Genomic DNA, 13,727 nt, shown 5'->3' with positions numbered 1-13,727 from the left:
TCTTCCACATGTTAGAAATCTCCGACATCCCGGAGTGACCATCTACGGTACAGGGGAGACTAGGTCTGGTGCTGTTATATAACTTATAGGAAACTTTTTTTTTTTGCCAAACTTTTTTTTATTCGCACGCTCGCATCAGTTTTGGGGTTCCCAGAAGCTGTCATCCATATAATCAAATCAACATGGCCTTACATAAACAGAGAACTTCCCAGGACTTACGTACATGGGGCGAACGTTGGATACAGGTTACAATAGACTCTACCAGGCTTCGGGAGGCGGCTGAAAAGAGTAGAAAATTAAGAGATAGCATGCCGAGGGAGTTGATCTTCTGGAGAGAACAGTTTGCCGCTCCCGACGATTTCTACTCTTTCCAGCCACCTCCCGAAGCCGAAGATACAGGCGGCCAACATATAAAAGTCCCCTTGCCCCACCGAATCTGCTTGGAGATTACCCAGGATGCACCTTACCGGCCGGCGCGGCGACTTCAAAATGGCGGAAAGACGTTCAAAAAATCAACACTTTGGCGGGGAATTCGGGCCATATCTCGTCGCTGATAGGTTATTTTTTGCCGACTTTTGAGCTCCAAATACTGAGATAGAGCGTCGGGATGGAGGTGGAATCCAGCCACACCGGGAGTGGAGTGTTTGAGCCAGCAGCTCTGTGCAAACCTGTGCCGACGTCTGCCACCAGCACCAACTCAAACAGGTCTGTGGTAGTTTCATGGTATCTTCTAGCCGCGGCGACTGTTGCAGGGCTTCTCTTGCTTGCAGTCTTTTACATTAGCCCTAATGTAAAAGACTGCAAGCAAGAGAAGCCCTGCAACAGTCGCCGCGGCTAGGTATCTTCATGGAGGTAGAAAAAAGCTCCATGGTATCTTATAGCATAACTGAGATCCAAACAGTTCGATTACTTCTGCTGAGCCGTGTTTTAATTTGATCCGTGTGTTTTAACTCTACTGATAAGTATGTGGTCTAAATTCATGGTTCACAGAGAGTAATACCAAAAGTCTAGGATTGTACAGATGAGGTACTAAGCTAAGGCCACAGCAAGTAACGTTAAATTTTATGGATGACATCCTCCGCAGATTCCAAATCTAATGCGAGCGGGCGAAAAAAAAACAAGGCAGGCCAAAAAAACAAGGTTCCTTGGTGTTTTTACTCAATCATTGTACAAATGGTTTTGATTCAGTGGGAACATCACATATACACAGCCAACGTCACATATGGCCGATCACATATCACTGCTTCAAAATAAGAAACAAAACATTAAATCAGAGTCTTGTCTTGTCTCCTTTCTTCATAGTTATCTGCCATCCACCTTCCGGCATGGCAACAGACCTCTTTGCCCATTTTCAGCATGTTGACCACTGTCAGAAGGCAACAAAATAATCTTTTTTTTTTTCCAAAATCAGGCAAAAATTAAGGCGCGCGCTGATGTCATCCATAAAAATTACTTGCTGTGGCCTTACTATAAACGAGATCCAAACAGTTTGATTACTTCTGCTAAATCGGGTTTATTAATCCATATGTTAACTCTACTGACACAGGTAACTTGTTATATGGTCTATTGAAAGGTTCACAGAGAGTTACCAATGGTCTACGATTACACAGATGATGTACTAACAACAGTAACAGTTATACAATCTTCTTATCTACAGAGGACTACAACTAGACATGTACATTTGTACACATACCTTGAGTCCTGGGTCTAGAACTGACTAACAAGGCATCTCTTCCAAGCTGAACTATGCTAAAAATGGTCCTTCACCTGATTGGTTACTCTCACTAACCAATCAGTGCCTACCTAACGTGCTAATATATATGCAAACATATCTCTCATATTAATATGGTCTCCTACTAATTACTATAATTCCTAAAACTATAACCGTTACAGGTCTATCTACAGTGACATCACTCCTGGTCAAGACAAACGGGAGGAACCAGTGGATGCCTCAGAGTTAGTGGAGTTAAAAGGGTGAGAATGTTCACTTCAATGACTGTTTACAATTATTATAAATAACGTTACATACCTAGATTATAAATGATCATTGTCGTCTAATCATTAAATGCATGTGTTGAATCATCAATGTGTTCAAAAGTATGACATGACATTATTGTAGATTTGCACTTGAAAATATAATTTGGAATGTGCAATTTTGCACCTAGAGGGGGAGGGTGGCATGTTGCCGTCAAAGAAGCAAAAATTAACATTACGTTATTTTTATAAAATAACATTATATTTTACTTGACATATATCGTGCTCAGAAATCAAGGGAAACAAGAAAATAATTTAGTGCTCTCAGACTGTTGCTAAAGTTTCTTCATGTGCCATACAGTTCCAACAGTTACTCTAGTGTCTGGAAAACAGACACTAGAAGGACTAAACATAATTTTGCATATAAATTTTTCAAATTGCACCTAAAATTTTTGCCAACGTTTAATTTTGTAATCTCCAAGCAGATGTTTAGGTGGTGCAAAAGACAGTATCAAATTGGCTAATGGTACAGTCTGGCCAATGGATACTGCCTGGCAATTTGATACTGTCTTTTGCGCTACCTAAACATCTGCTTGGATATTACAATTTTGCACGTACCCGAAAAAAAGTATTTCGAGCCCTGCCATATACACCTCGATGCGGGACATTAACCCATAGAATAACCTGATTTCAGGACAAAGGAATGGGTGAGAAGGCAACTTGTGGAGCATAACGCAACACTGCTTGCACGACAACAGGATGTAGCTGCTGAGAACAGCACTACTCAAGAGGAAGTGAATGCCAACATTCTAGAGCTGCAGTCCCAGCTACAGGACCAGTCTACAAAACTCAGTATGCAGGAGCTGGTGTTGGAAAGGTGAGTATTATCATGTCTTCTGGTTATATGGACAGAAAAATTTAAGATAATTGATTTGTAACACTAGAAAGGTAACATTTGCAAAGCAAATGCATAATGTTTACCTGTGGACATGGTCTGCCCTGTTAATTTTTACTCAAACACATTCACATACATGTACTACTAGTATATGGTGACAGGAGTAGAGCAGACCATGAAATTGCAACATTATGTAACCCAACACCAGTTACCATGGTGACAAACATCAACAAATCATGTCATTGGCCAGGTCAGAGGTTAGTGTTTAGAACAGAAGAGGAAGAAACTGAGTAAAAACAATATGTTTTCCTTCGGTAAACATATATAATTAGTGGCTACAGGTTGTCTTGTACTTGAAGATGGGAAGGATATCACACTCAAGGCTTGCCTCAAATTTTCAGTGGCATTCAATCAACATGGGGGCCTGCGTGCCCTTTTTCATAAGGCGTAATCAGACCTTTTTACTAATTTTAGTCTTGGTAATCCGTAGGCAGCCTCCCCCAAAATCAATGTAATTCATAGTACTAGTACTGTACATAAGCCACATTCAGCATAAAGTCATAATCAGCTCTGAGACTTTAACGTAAGTAATTCGTAATCGGCGGCGAAAATTTTGCGTAATACGTAATCACTACCCCCCATGCAGGCCCTCCAACATGCAGCTTATATTTTTGGCAACGTCTCAGGGAGGAGCCTAATGGTACAGTATTGTGTGCAGTTTGCAAGAATTCTAGGAATGGTACAGGCATTTTGTCCACAGGAAATGGAATGTCCACAGGTATGTCTCTGACCCACATCTATGCCCACATTCCTGGAAACCCTTGGGAAGACCTCTCTGCCCCGGATGGCCCTACTTTCTGTGACCCTGGGGCTCGTTCACTGTACACTCGGGGAAGGAGTGCACTGTAGCTGTGCACTGTATCAGGTACCAAGGCTTCCTCAAAATCATGAAATGATGGCAGTGCCATGTGAACAATAACCCTAACAGTAACCACTGTCGCCATGGCAATGTATGTTTCTCTCCCTATGCAGGCTGCAGTGTGGAGATGTGCTGTCCAAGTTCCTGTTCGACCCACCTGATTCAGAAACAACAGAGGAAGTAGAGCCATCAGACAAGGAGAAATGGAAAATTTCTGAAATGGTGAAGAAGCAGAACGAACTTGTGTTCGAACTTGGCAAGTGTCACAAGGATGTGCAAGATCTGCAAGAAAACCTGGACGAGGTGAAAAAGAAGAGTTTCGAACAGCAAGTCAGGAACAGGGAACTGATGACCTTGGTACAGCAGAGGAAGGAGGAACAGCAGGGAAGGTCACAGGAGGACAGCAACGACAGGGTCAAGATGTTGGAGAGTAAACTGGCTCAGGCCATGTCTGACATTTCCAGACTACAGCACATCTACCAGGCCCTGGTGGTGGGGAGTCAGGTACACTGGGCACAGGACCCTGACCTACAGGAGCTCATGATCAGTCTGGGATCTCCTCCTGACATCTGATTAACATTGCAGAACTCAAGCGTGTATCAGGCCTAGGAAAAAAAATAAAAATGTTGTTTCTTGTTTCAGTCCTAAAAAAAGTAGGGTCAGTAGGTAGGGATTATCTTTCTTTTCTTTTTCGTCAATGTTGGAAAACCGATTGTACATCACTCAAATGACAGATCATGGACTCTGAGATAGAAAAGGATGATCAGCTCAAAAAGATTTATGTCCCTTGCAGGGGTCCACACACTCACACACACAAAAGGCTAGGGTCAGTTAGGAAACAGAACATTTTTTTCCTTGGCCTTATAAAATGATGGCTGATCTGTGCAACAAGCAGTTCAACTGCATACTCATACCTGTACGCATAATTACATGTAAATGTTTGTGTTGAAGGATTTTTGTTAACATTAAAAATATAACGTACAAAATGTACAAAACCTTGTGGCAAGCCCCCTTAATGTATACATGCATGACAGGTTACAAAGAATGTTCCTCTCGAGCATTATGTACACTTAGGCCACACCAATTTAATTTGTTGGTTCTCGGATTTTTTCAGAAAAAATATGAAGCGACAGGGCGAAAAAAAATAAAAATAAAAACAGGTCTAGGCATCCTATTATAGGCTTAAATGCTACAAAATGAGCCATGAAGTCAACACAAAAGGCTGGCTTAAAATTTAAACATTGAATTTTGAACTTTTAATCAAACCACTGCAATGATAGATGGGAAAACTGTAACAACTAGGAAGAAAAGGACTTTCCTCTACTGTTGGGGGGCAAAACATAAGCATTTTTCAGTTGATTCAGGACCAGAATCAAATTTTTTTTTTTTTGCAAATCAGAAAAAAACGAAGAGGCGAATCCGAGAACCAACAAATTAAATTGGTGTGGCCTTAGGAGAATAGTGTATGACAGAAATAAGGTTTGTTGTTCAACTATACACTCTTGAAGATGGCATACTTTTTATATAGTAAACATTGATTCAAGTATCTGTTCTTTTCCTGCTTGTCAACTTTACCATACCATTAGGACAATATGTTCTGAGAAGATGTCAAGCCACCAGGAGCAAAAGTCATTCCAATAACTAGAGAGGTAAAAACAATCTACGAACAAGTGGTTTAGGGTTTGTTTGTTGTTACAAAATGGGCAGATGTCTGAGTCGGTAACTTTAAATTTCTTTCTTTCTTTCATTTGTAATATGGTAGCACATAATTTAGAGTAGGTTTAGTTTAGTAGGTTGTAATTACTTTTCTTGTGGGATAGTCTTGATACCTAACCTCATGATCACCTCTAATTTTAAAGGACCGAGCTTGAATATTGAGCTGTATGCTGAAATCTCCAGTGAGAACAATTCTTCGTGTTGGAACAACAGTTTTAATGAAACAGAGAGCTTCCTTGTGTTTTGCGTCAATCAAGTTCTGTGTCTCACCAAAGACGATTGACAACGTACTGTATGATAAAGGTATGACATAAATGGATAAAAGTTGGCATCACCGTAAATAAAAGAAAAAGACGTGTGAATCAAAGCTGACATTACTGTAAATTAATTATTATTAATATATACATTGTACTAGTATTTGAAGTGGTAAAATTAAAATGTCATTTCACAAATAATCCATGAGTTTTTCAATGCAATGGAAGCTATGTCCTTGAAAGGCCAACGAATTTCGAAATGGACAGTTCAGGGATGTGGCACAGTAATGTACACGATGGAAAATGGTCGAGATAAGTTTCGTTAGATATCAACAAGGAATTTAGATTTCACATAGTCGGTAAACACATTACTAGTTACCGTGTGCTTTCCAGTCAAGTTTCAGGAGCGTTTTGTTCTAAAGCCTGGGTACTATCCGATTTTTAACGGAGCTCCTTGCACTCTCTCTCCCGAAAAGGCGGGCGAACGTGCCCGGGTGCAAACCGGATGGCAACCGGACTATAGTTCCTAACAACCTCCACGGCACGCAAAACGGTATTTACGGATGCTTAAACTACGCTTAAAGTCAACGTATATTCCATCTTTACGCATCTATACACGTCTTGTACGAGATCCTACGGAAAGACCACGTAAAGATCGTCGTTACGTGGTCTTTCCGTAGGTGAGGATGGATCCTAATTTTCCGGTTTTCACGTAGCCTTTAAGCACTTGTGTCTTAAATAATGATTAAGATATTCTTAAATTGTATGTAAAGTTGACGTATTTTAAAAAGCGGTTTAGGGATCCAATGGTTGCCGTTGATCCCGCGTATGGGAACTTTCAATGTGACAAAAATTGTCCCAAGTATCCTTGACCTGTGCGTGGCAACTTGGTAGGTTATTGCATCAGCACTGCGAACGCAAATATCTTCGCGATAACCTTTATATCACAGGTATGCAAATAATGCCACATGTAATTTATGATGTAAACAATGCAAATTTAATTTGTCAAACAAAGGACGAAGTACTGCCCCGGGCAGTACAAGTTGGAGTGAAGATCCTGTCAAACACAGCCGAATATGGTCTCACGAACACCGACCGAACTCGCCCCAACCATGAGTAGGTCGGCAGCAAGGTCGGCTGGTGGTCGGCTACTGATCGGCTGCGCCAGACGAATGTTAAAAAAAATATTTCAAACATTCGCGTGCGGGTGTAGACGGGAGGTTCGGCCATAGTTGGTCGGTGGTTGTAAAAAGGTCGGGTGTGGTTGTCTGTGACATTTGACCCAAATTTAACTTAAATTCAATCTGATTCGCAAAGAAACGCAGAAACGCAAATTTGATCGATAGCGGCAGGACGTGGTAGCTGAGAAAAGCCCTACCAAATCTTGGAAAATGCCTTCGCAATATGTACACCGGTATGCGGCTGACTTTATCTTTTGCGAACGGTTAACGTTGTTGCGAATCTGTTGTATTACGGGCTGCATGCCTAAACGTAACCTCAGGTACAGGTACAGGTACCGGTACAGGGGCTTTGGTCTGGGCCTGTACTAAACGATCTGACATATTAAAACACGAGGCCAAACTATATGAAATTACACGTAAATGATTTTTATACAGCCACTAGAACCAGCACATGTTTGTACTTAGTGATTCGGTATTTTGCATTGGACCTGTACCTAATAGATTTTCGCGGTACAGTACTGGTATCATAAACATCAGCCGCACACGTGATTTTTCAATAAGGCAAAATTTGCCCGGGTACTGCGTACCGGTACACCGCCCGGTCCGACCGTACGGCATGTTGAGTAGCACGTACGCAGGTAAGCCTATATTGACAATACTAGTACTTATCTCTCTCTGGGTTCACAGCTCACAAACTGTACCACCCTAAACCACCCCACTGCTTACACAGGGTATTGATTCGACCCAAGTCTACGTGAGTCAGTCTCACGTGAGCACTGGTCAACGATGCTGTATGTTTACTATGTTACACACATTAAACAAAAACACCGGTCATTCGTGACAAAGCAGTGCATGCGTGGTGTATTTTACATACCACGTTAACATCTTTTGTAATCCACAAAGTATGTGACTTATTTTGTGACGTAACATTTACTACAACATACCTGATCGATACATTTCCATAGCCTTTTCACCTAGTTTGTATTAAGGAGCTTTTAAGCTAAAAATATATTCAGGAGCTTTTTGACTAAAAAATATTACGATTAAAAAAAAATCGTAATATTTTTTAGCTCCTTGCTTGTATTCAAGTTACCTATTGAAGACGCAGTCCACAAGTTATGAACGGACATATAGCTAAGAACCACTCTTGCTAGTTTGATATTTCCGGGCGGCAAAGCAAAAATATTTTGCACGAGGAAATCTGTCTGATATTGACATTTACTACCATTTCTTAGCATGTTATCGTCATCATTTCATACTTGGCGCATTTGAAATAAGCCCTAAAACAAGCTACGTGAGGCATCCCTTTATTATAATTTATAATTTTTGCTACCACCCATAAATATCTAGAACCAGCCTACGACACAAAACAAGCAACTGTTTCCGTCAGCAACATTTTTTTTGTATCGTATACTGTATTTGCCTCACAGATATATATCATTATGCTACGGCATATGACTGATTCAACTACATGAAAAAAGATTACCAGCAGCAAACTTTGAAAGTCCAGTTTTGCTGCCTTTAAGTTGCATTAATATTGGATACCTCTAATCCTCGGAACTGGCATTGCTGTTTTATACTTACACATGACAGCCTCTATACACGCAGAAAAAACAAGTCACCATCCGATTGATTGTTTCATGATTTAATAAAACACTGTACACAAAAAGGAGCCATACAAGTTGTCATAATGAACATGAAATGCACTCATACCGAGGACTTCAGTTCACATCAAACTATATGTTCTTTTCCCAGTTGCAGTGAAAATTCTCTACATTGTAGAAGTGTTCTAAATACAATCACATTTCTTTAATTTATTAGTAACATTCTAGTTGTGAGGGACGATTCCAGCAACTCCAGATGATTGCTACTACAAACATATTCTGTCGTCATACAATGAATGGTAGCATCCAGTGCTCTTTGTTCACCTCGGTCAGACGTATGATGAGGAATCTTAGGCAGGGCTCGAAATACTTTTTTTCTGCATATACCTGCAGTGGAGAGGGACCTTCAGGCAGTAAGCATGAGCTGGAAGGAAGCCTTGAGGCTGGCTGCTGACAGAGGAAGCTGGGCTGCTTTGACTGCCTCATGCGTCACGAGACGCGGGAGCCCCTAAGTCTAAGTCTAAGTCTGAGTCTAATATACCTGCACTGGTGCAGGTAACATTGAAAATTACCTGCACCAGACCATGGCCAATTTTATCTGCCGGCACTACTCAGACTATGGGCAGTATATGGGCAATACGAAAAAAAAACTATTTAGAACCAATTCCAAATATTTCTTTTATACGTCATAGATGTTAAACACTCAATGCAGCAAATAAGAATCCACATACATCCACATTTGTATATACGAGTACTGACCCAGTATATGGACCAGTGCAGGTTAGGTGTAGGCAGACATCAGAAATATCTCCACAGCCCCAATTTTACGTACCTGAACTAAGGTGCATATGCACTCAGTGTTTCGAGCCCTGCTAGCACAACTAGAATAGTTTTACACATAACAAGGTAGCTAGAAGTACCTACGTATACAGAACGTGCATAAGCCGTCATTGTAACGCATGTGAGAACACGTCACATCTGGCTTTTACTGCAAATTCTGTGTGAAGTCATTTCATATCGTCATTCGCTAGCCTCCACCACCAGGCCTTCCTACGGGGGTACGGATCATAGATCTAGAATTCGGTAAAAAGGGAAATACCGCCCCCCTCTCCGGCGCGGGCATATGAACTCACTATAATTCTAGCATAACATACTAGCATTTTCTCCTATGTGTGTTAACTAGACCAGAAACACATTATGCATCAGTGGTATATATTCTTTGGTCCCCACGGCAAAATACGTGTCTTTGTTTCCATTATACTCAGCGCCAGGTATTTTTTTGGGTCAGCTCTTTGTTAGATGCTGGGTCGTAATTGTAAGCCATAGGCGGTCTACAGTTTCCATAACAACCGTTTCGCCTCTGGTGATGATGGAAAGAGGTCAACGCCCGTAAGAACATTCTGGGTACGAACGTTGACCCCCGGTCTACAAAGGTCGACCGTAGCAAGGCCACCTATCAATGATTGGCCCAGCGGTGACGCAAATATCTCTCAATCATGTGATTTGTACACACAAATGGTGGGTAACAGTAAAAATAATCAAAACTAACGTGTTAAGTTTAAATTCTAATCCGATACAAATTAGGCTAAGCTTCCTGCATTGGATTGAACAGTAGCTAAGGTACACAAGAAATTTCTAGCCTCCATCAGGCCTAAAATCCTACGGGAATGCAGATCGTAGAATTCGGCAAAAAGGAGAGTAAAATTGGCCAGGGGAGTCGAACTCCCCTGGCAAATATTTTCCTGTGTCTATAGCCAGCGTAGTTAGTCTGGTAGAGACTAAATTTCATGGAATAATCAAAACATGTCACGAATGCAGTGACTAATTTCTAATTTCGTTCTCAAAAATACCCTGTTCCATCGAATTTGCAACAAAAGAAATTACGAGCCGTCATAGCCAAGGGCAAGGTTAATTGGCCTATTACAAAGGGTGTGGAGGCATGTCGGATAACCTTGACATTCAACTCCCCAACAACCTTTGGTATGTATTTAAACATGCACACGCCAAAGTTCAAACTAAATTCGTGCGTTTCACTTAATCCATACTAGATGTACTGAGAAATTCCTCTTTCCACATATTCTCTCACATTGAAATAATGATTACAAAGCAAAGTTGTTTTGCTAAGATCCGGTTAAAGTTACACAGTGAACACAGGAGTGGTTTAAAGTGCAAAGATGCCGGGGTGGCATGCATTATGTTTTGTTTTTATAATTTTTCAAACTCGTAAACTGAATGACACCTTTGATATTATCAGTGAATAACACCACAGGTGGAGTTCAGATAACTCTTGAAAATTCACGAGTAACATGAATCAAACTAAGGCAAACATGTTGTGTTTCTGGTTATAATATTACCTGACAGACCCTAGCCTTTTTGTTGCCTGCTGACGAGAGACATCGATATCATGAAAGCTTTCGATCTGACATAATGTTTGCATACCGGTACACTGGATCGGACCCGAACCGGACCTAATGTTTCGGTTCAAGGCCAAATACCAGTGCACAGCTGCATTTCAGTGTTATATTAACTGTATTTGTTGAATCACTCTCAAAAATGTAAAAACAAAACAAAACATGAATCCTTACCTATACGAATCCTTACCCTATTTTTTCAGGACCGTAATACCAATAGGAAACACAACATTAATTTTCCTAGACCTAAGCAGAAAGCATATCCAACTTGCAAGCGTACGGTGGGATCTTCAGTTGAACTTCTTCATCTCCTTGCCGACCAGCCCGTCGTGCCCGTCGAACGCGATCTTCTCCCGGCGGTCGATGGCTCGCTGGCGGTCCTTCAGGGTGAACTCCGTGCCGACCAGGCGGTCCCAGATGGAGAAGAACGGCTCGAAGTTGGAGTAGGGCCGCTGGTGGTGCAGGTCGTGTTTGATGGCGCCCCCGTACAGCCCGAACGGCACCCAGTGGATCGGGGACCAGGGGAGGACGAACCCGCAGTGCGCCTCCACGGACACGGCGATGCTGATGAGCATGTAGACCCAGATGGTGAAGCAGTGGCTGTCGAACAGCCAGGGGTTGATGGTGGTGAGGATGCCCACGGTGATGAGCTCCCAGGGATGCAGGTACTGGGTGACCCAGGAGAAGGGCGAGTGGTACTGGTGGTGGATGGCGTGGAAGTGCTTGTACAGGAAGCGCACCTTGTGGTGCAGCCAGTGCCAGGCGAAGTACTGGAAGTCGAAGATGATGAGGCTGGCGCCGATGTGCCAGGTGAACTCCCAGAGCCCGGGGGAGACGGGCGGCAGCGGGGTGGGCGGGGTGTAGATGTACTGCCCCACGGCGGACGGTAGCACGTACAGGAAGTGGTTCCAGAAGGTGATGACCATGGTGTTACGCACCATGGGCCACGTCACCTCCTTGTCAGGCTGGATCTTGTACTTCTTGGTCCAGTGCCACTCCTTACCCCACAGGTCCACCACCATGAATGGCAGGATGCAGGAGAAGTAGAAGCCGACGGACATGACGACCGGGAAGAGCGGGGAGCGGAGCGCGTCCTCCCCCCATGGTCCCTGGCGGACAAAGTCCCACACCGGCTGGAGCACGTTCTGCTCCGGTGTTACGTACTCGGCGATCGGCGTGACGAAGTCTACCAGCCGCTCCAGGTTCAGAACCTCAGCCGCCATGCTTAAATTTGATTCTTTTTCTGCCCCGCTGCTCTTATTATAAACCTGTTTGTGTCCGTACGCACAGCGACCTATTTAGCCGGCCTCAAGGGACCAGTATCTCAGCTGTTGTCGCCGGCAACGTATCTGAACTATGAACAACAATCAACAAATAGGAAACCGTCATTTAGAACAGTCTGGAATCATATCATGGTGTTTCCTCCCGCTCAAAGGTTAGATAGCTCACGTGAACAACTTTCTGTGCCAATAGGATATCCAGAGTCCACGGGGTAAAAATTAAACCTGATAGAACCTGTGCCCCTGGCCCGGTAGGTCACGCCCCGCTGCAAAGATAATATTACCTGCGAGTAAAAACAATAATAATAGAAATAAAGCAAGGGAGGATTCAGATAATATTATGCTTCAACCAATACAAAAATTCTATCAGATTTGTACTCTTCAATTGTAAACTATTTGTTGAATTTATGGAATTCGGTAATATGGTGAAACAACTTTTGCCGTGCGAAGCATTGCGATTTCATGTGATCTTCTCAACATCTCGCGAGGTCTCGCGAGATACAAACGATACCAGTCGTCGATACCATACGTAGAAAGGGGGTTTTCTTAGAAAATTCTGAATTCTAAAATAAAGAGCTGTTATATCGCAATATTTATGAAAAAATATAAATAGCTTATACAAAATTACCTGATACGTTATCAAGGGTACAAAAGCTATCGTTTAACACAATTTGACCCGCTAAGTAAAAACACCCCCATTTCTTTCATAAAAGTTACGAAGTCCTAAATAAAGTCGAAACAAGATGGCGGTCGGTCCGCAAGAAAATGCCAACTTTTAGCCTAGATATGGGTTTTTCTCTCCCATTTGCCTCTTTGGAGGTGTAGCCATCCCGTCTGCGTTGACAGCGATGGCGAAGTTCCCGAAGAGAAACAGAGAAGGATGAAGAAAGGCTCGACCGGGCCGTCGAAAGCGGCCGTATCTATGTCTGCTGCAGGCGTGAGCTCAGTTTTGGCAGAGACGAAAAGAATTTACAGGTAAGCCCACACCAGTTTCATTTGTTGGTTCTCAGATTTTTTTCGGAAAAAATATGAAGCAACAGGGCGAAAAAAACCCAGACCAAGGCATCCTATGATAACCCCAAATGGCATGATATTTATTAGCCATGAAGTCAACATACCAGGCTAGTTTGTAAATTCAAACTGGTTAATATATATAATTTCAAACCATAGATAGATGGAAAATATACTATAACAACTCTGAAGAGAAGGGACCTCCTTTAACTGTTGGGACCAAAATATGAGCATTTTGGAGTTGATTCAAAGGCTGAAATGTTTTTTTGCAAATCGGAAAAAAATGAAGCGGGCGAATCTGTGAACCAACAAATTAAATTAGTGAGGCCTAAGTCGCACTTTCGATACGTGAGGCCATGTTGATTTGATTATATGGATGACATCCTCCGGGAGCCCCAAAACTGATGCGCGCGTGCGAATAAAAAAAAAAGTTTTGCAAAAAAAAGTAAAGTTTTACTAATTATGAATACTACGTGGTCATG

At 42.3% G+C, this 13,727-nt stretch overlaps 3 protein-coding genes across 3 annotated transcripts in view; 2 read left to right on the top strand and 1 right to left on the bottom strand.

Moving 5' to 3' along the window:
- Positions 1 to 453: 453 nt before the first annotated feature.
- LOC109463103 (centromere protein H-like) lies at positions 454 to 4,426 on the top strand. Its single transcript, XM_019759816.1, has 4 exons — positions 454 to 705; positions 1,894 to 1,974; positions 2,669 to 2,851; positions 3,902 to 4,426. Exons 1-4 carry the CDS (start codon positions 608 to 610, stop codon positions 4,359 to 4,361), a joined length of 822 nt encoding a protein of 273 aa, XP_019615375.1. The 5' UTR covers positions 454 to 607; the 3' UTR covers positions 4,362 to 4,426.
- Positions 4,427 to 10,873: 6,447 nt separating this feature from the next.
- On the bottom strand, positions 10,874 to 12,539 carry LOC109463145 (cholesterol 25-hydroxylase-like protein 1, member 2). Its single transcript, XM_019759863.1, has one exon. The coding sequence runs from the start codon at positions 12,175 to 12,177 to the stop codon at positions 11,245 to 11,247; it is 933 nt and encodes a 310-aa protein (XP_019615422.1). The 5' UTR covers positions 12,178 to 12,539; the 3' UTR covers positions 10,874 to 11,244.
- Positions 12,540 to 12,938: 399 nt separating this feature from the next.
- LOC109463144 (protein SMG5-like) overlaps positions 12,939 to 13,727 on the top strand; it is a 75,672-nt gene continuing 74,883 nt past the window's right edge. The window contains exon 1 of the mRNA XM_019759862.1: positions 12,939 to 13,209. Within this exon, the coding sequence (XP_019615421.1) occupies positions 13,115 to 13,209 (95 nt within the window). The 5' untranslated portion in view covers positions 12,939 to 13,114. The remainder of the gene's footprint in view (positions 13,210 to 13,727) is intronic.

The sequence above is a fragment of the Branchiostoma belcheri genome, unplaced genomic scaffold, assembly GCF_001625305.1.
Source record: "Branchiostoma belcheri isolate BF01 breed outbred unplaced genomic scaffold, Haploidv18h27 scaffold122, whole genome shotgun sequence".
Lineage (NCBI taxonomy): Eukaryota > Metazoa > Chordata > Leptocardii > Amphioxiformes > Branchiostomatidae > Branchiostoma > Branchiostoma belcheri.
This window is presented reverse-complemented; position numbering and strand designations above follow the sequence as displayed.

What these genes read in the sequence shown, in the direction of transcription:
- LOC109463103 (XM_019759816.1), top strand. Translation starts at nt 608, where the DNA reads ATGGAGGTGGAATCCAGCCACACCGGGAGTGGAGTGTTTGAGCCAGCA. An exon ending in GAGTTAGTGGAGTTAAAAGG is followed by an intron (nt 1,975 to 2,668) that starts GTGAGAATGTTC and finishes ACCTGATTTCAG; the next exon opens with GACAAAGGAATGGGTGAGAA. An exon ending in CAGGAGCTGGTGTTGGAAAG is followed by an intron (nt 2,852 to 3,901) that starts GTGAGTATTATC and finishes CTCCCTATGCAG; the next exon opens with GCTGCAGTGTGGAGATGTGC.
- LOC109463145 (XM_019759863.1), bottom strand. Translation starts at nt 12,177, where the DNA reads ATGGCGGCTGAGGTTCTGAACCTGGAGCGGCTGGTAGACTTCGTCACG.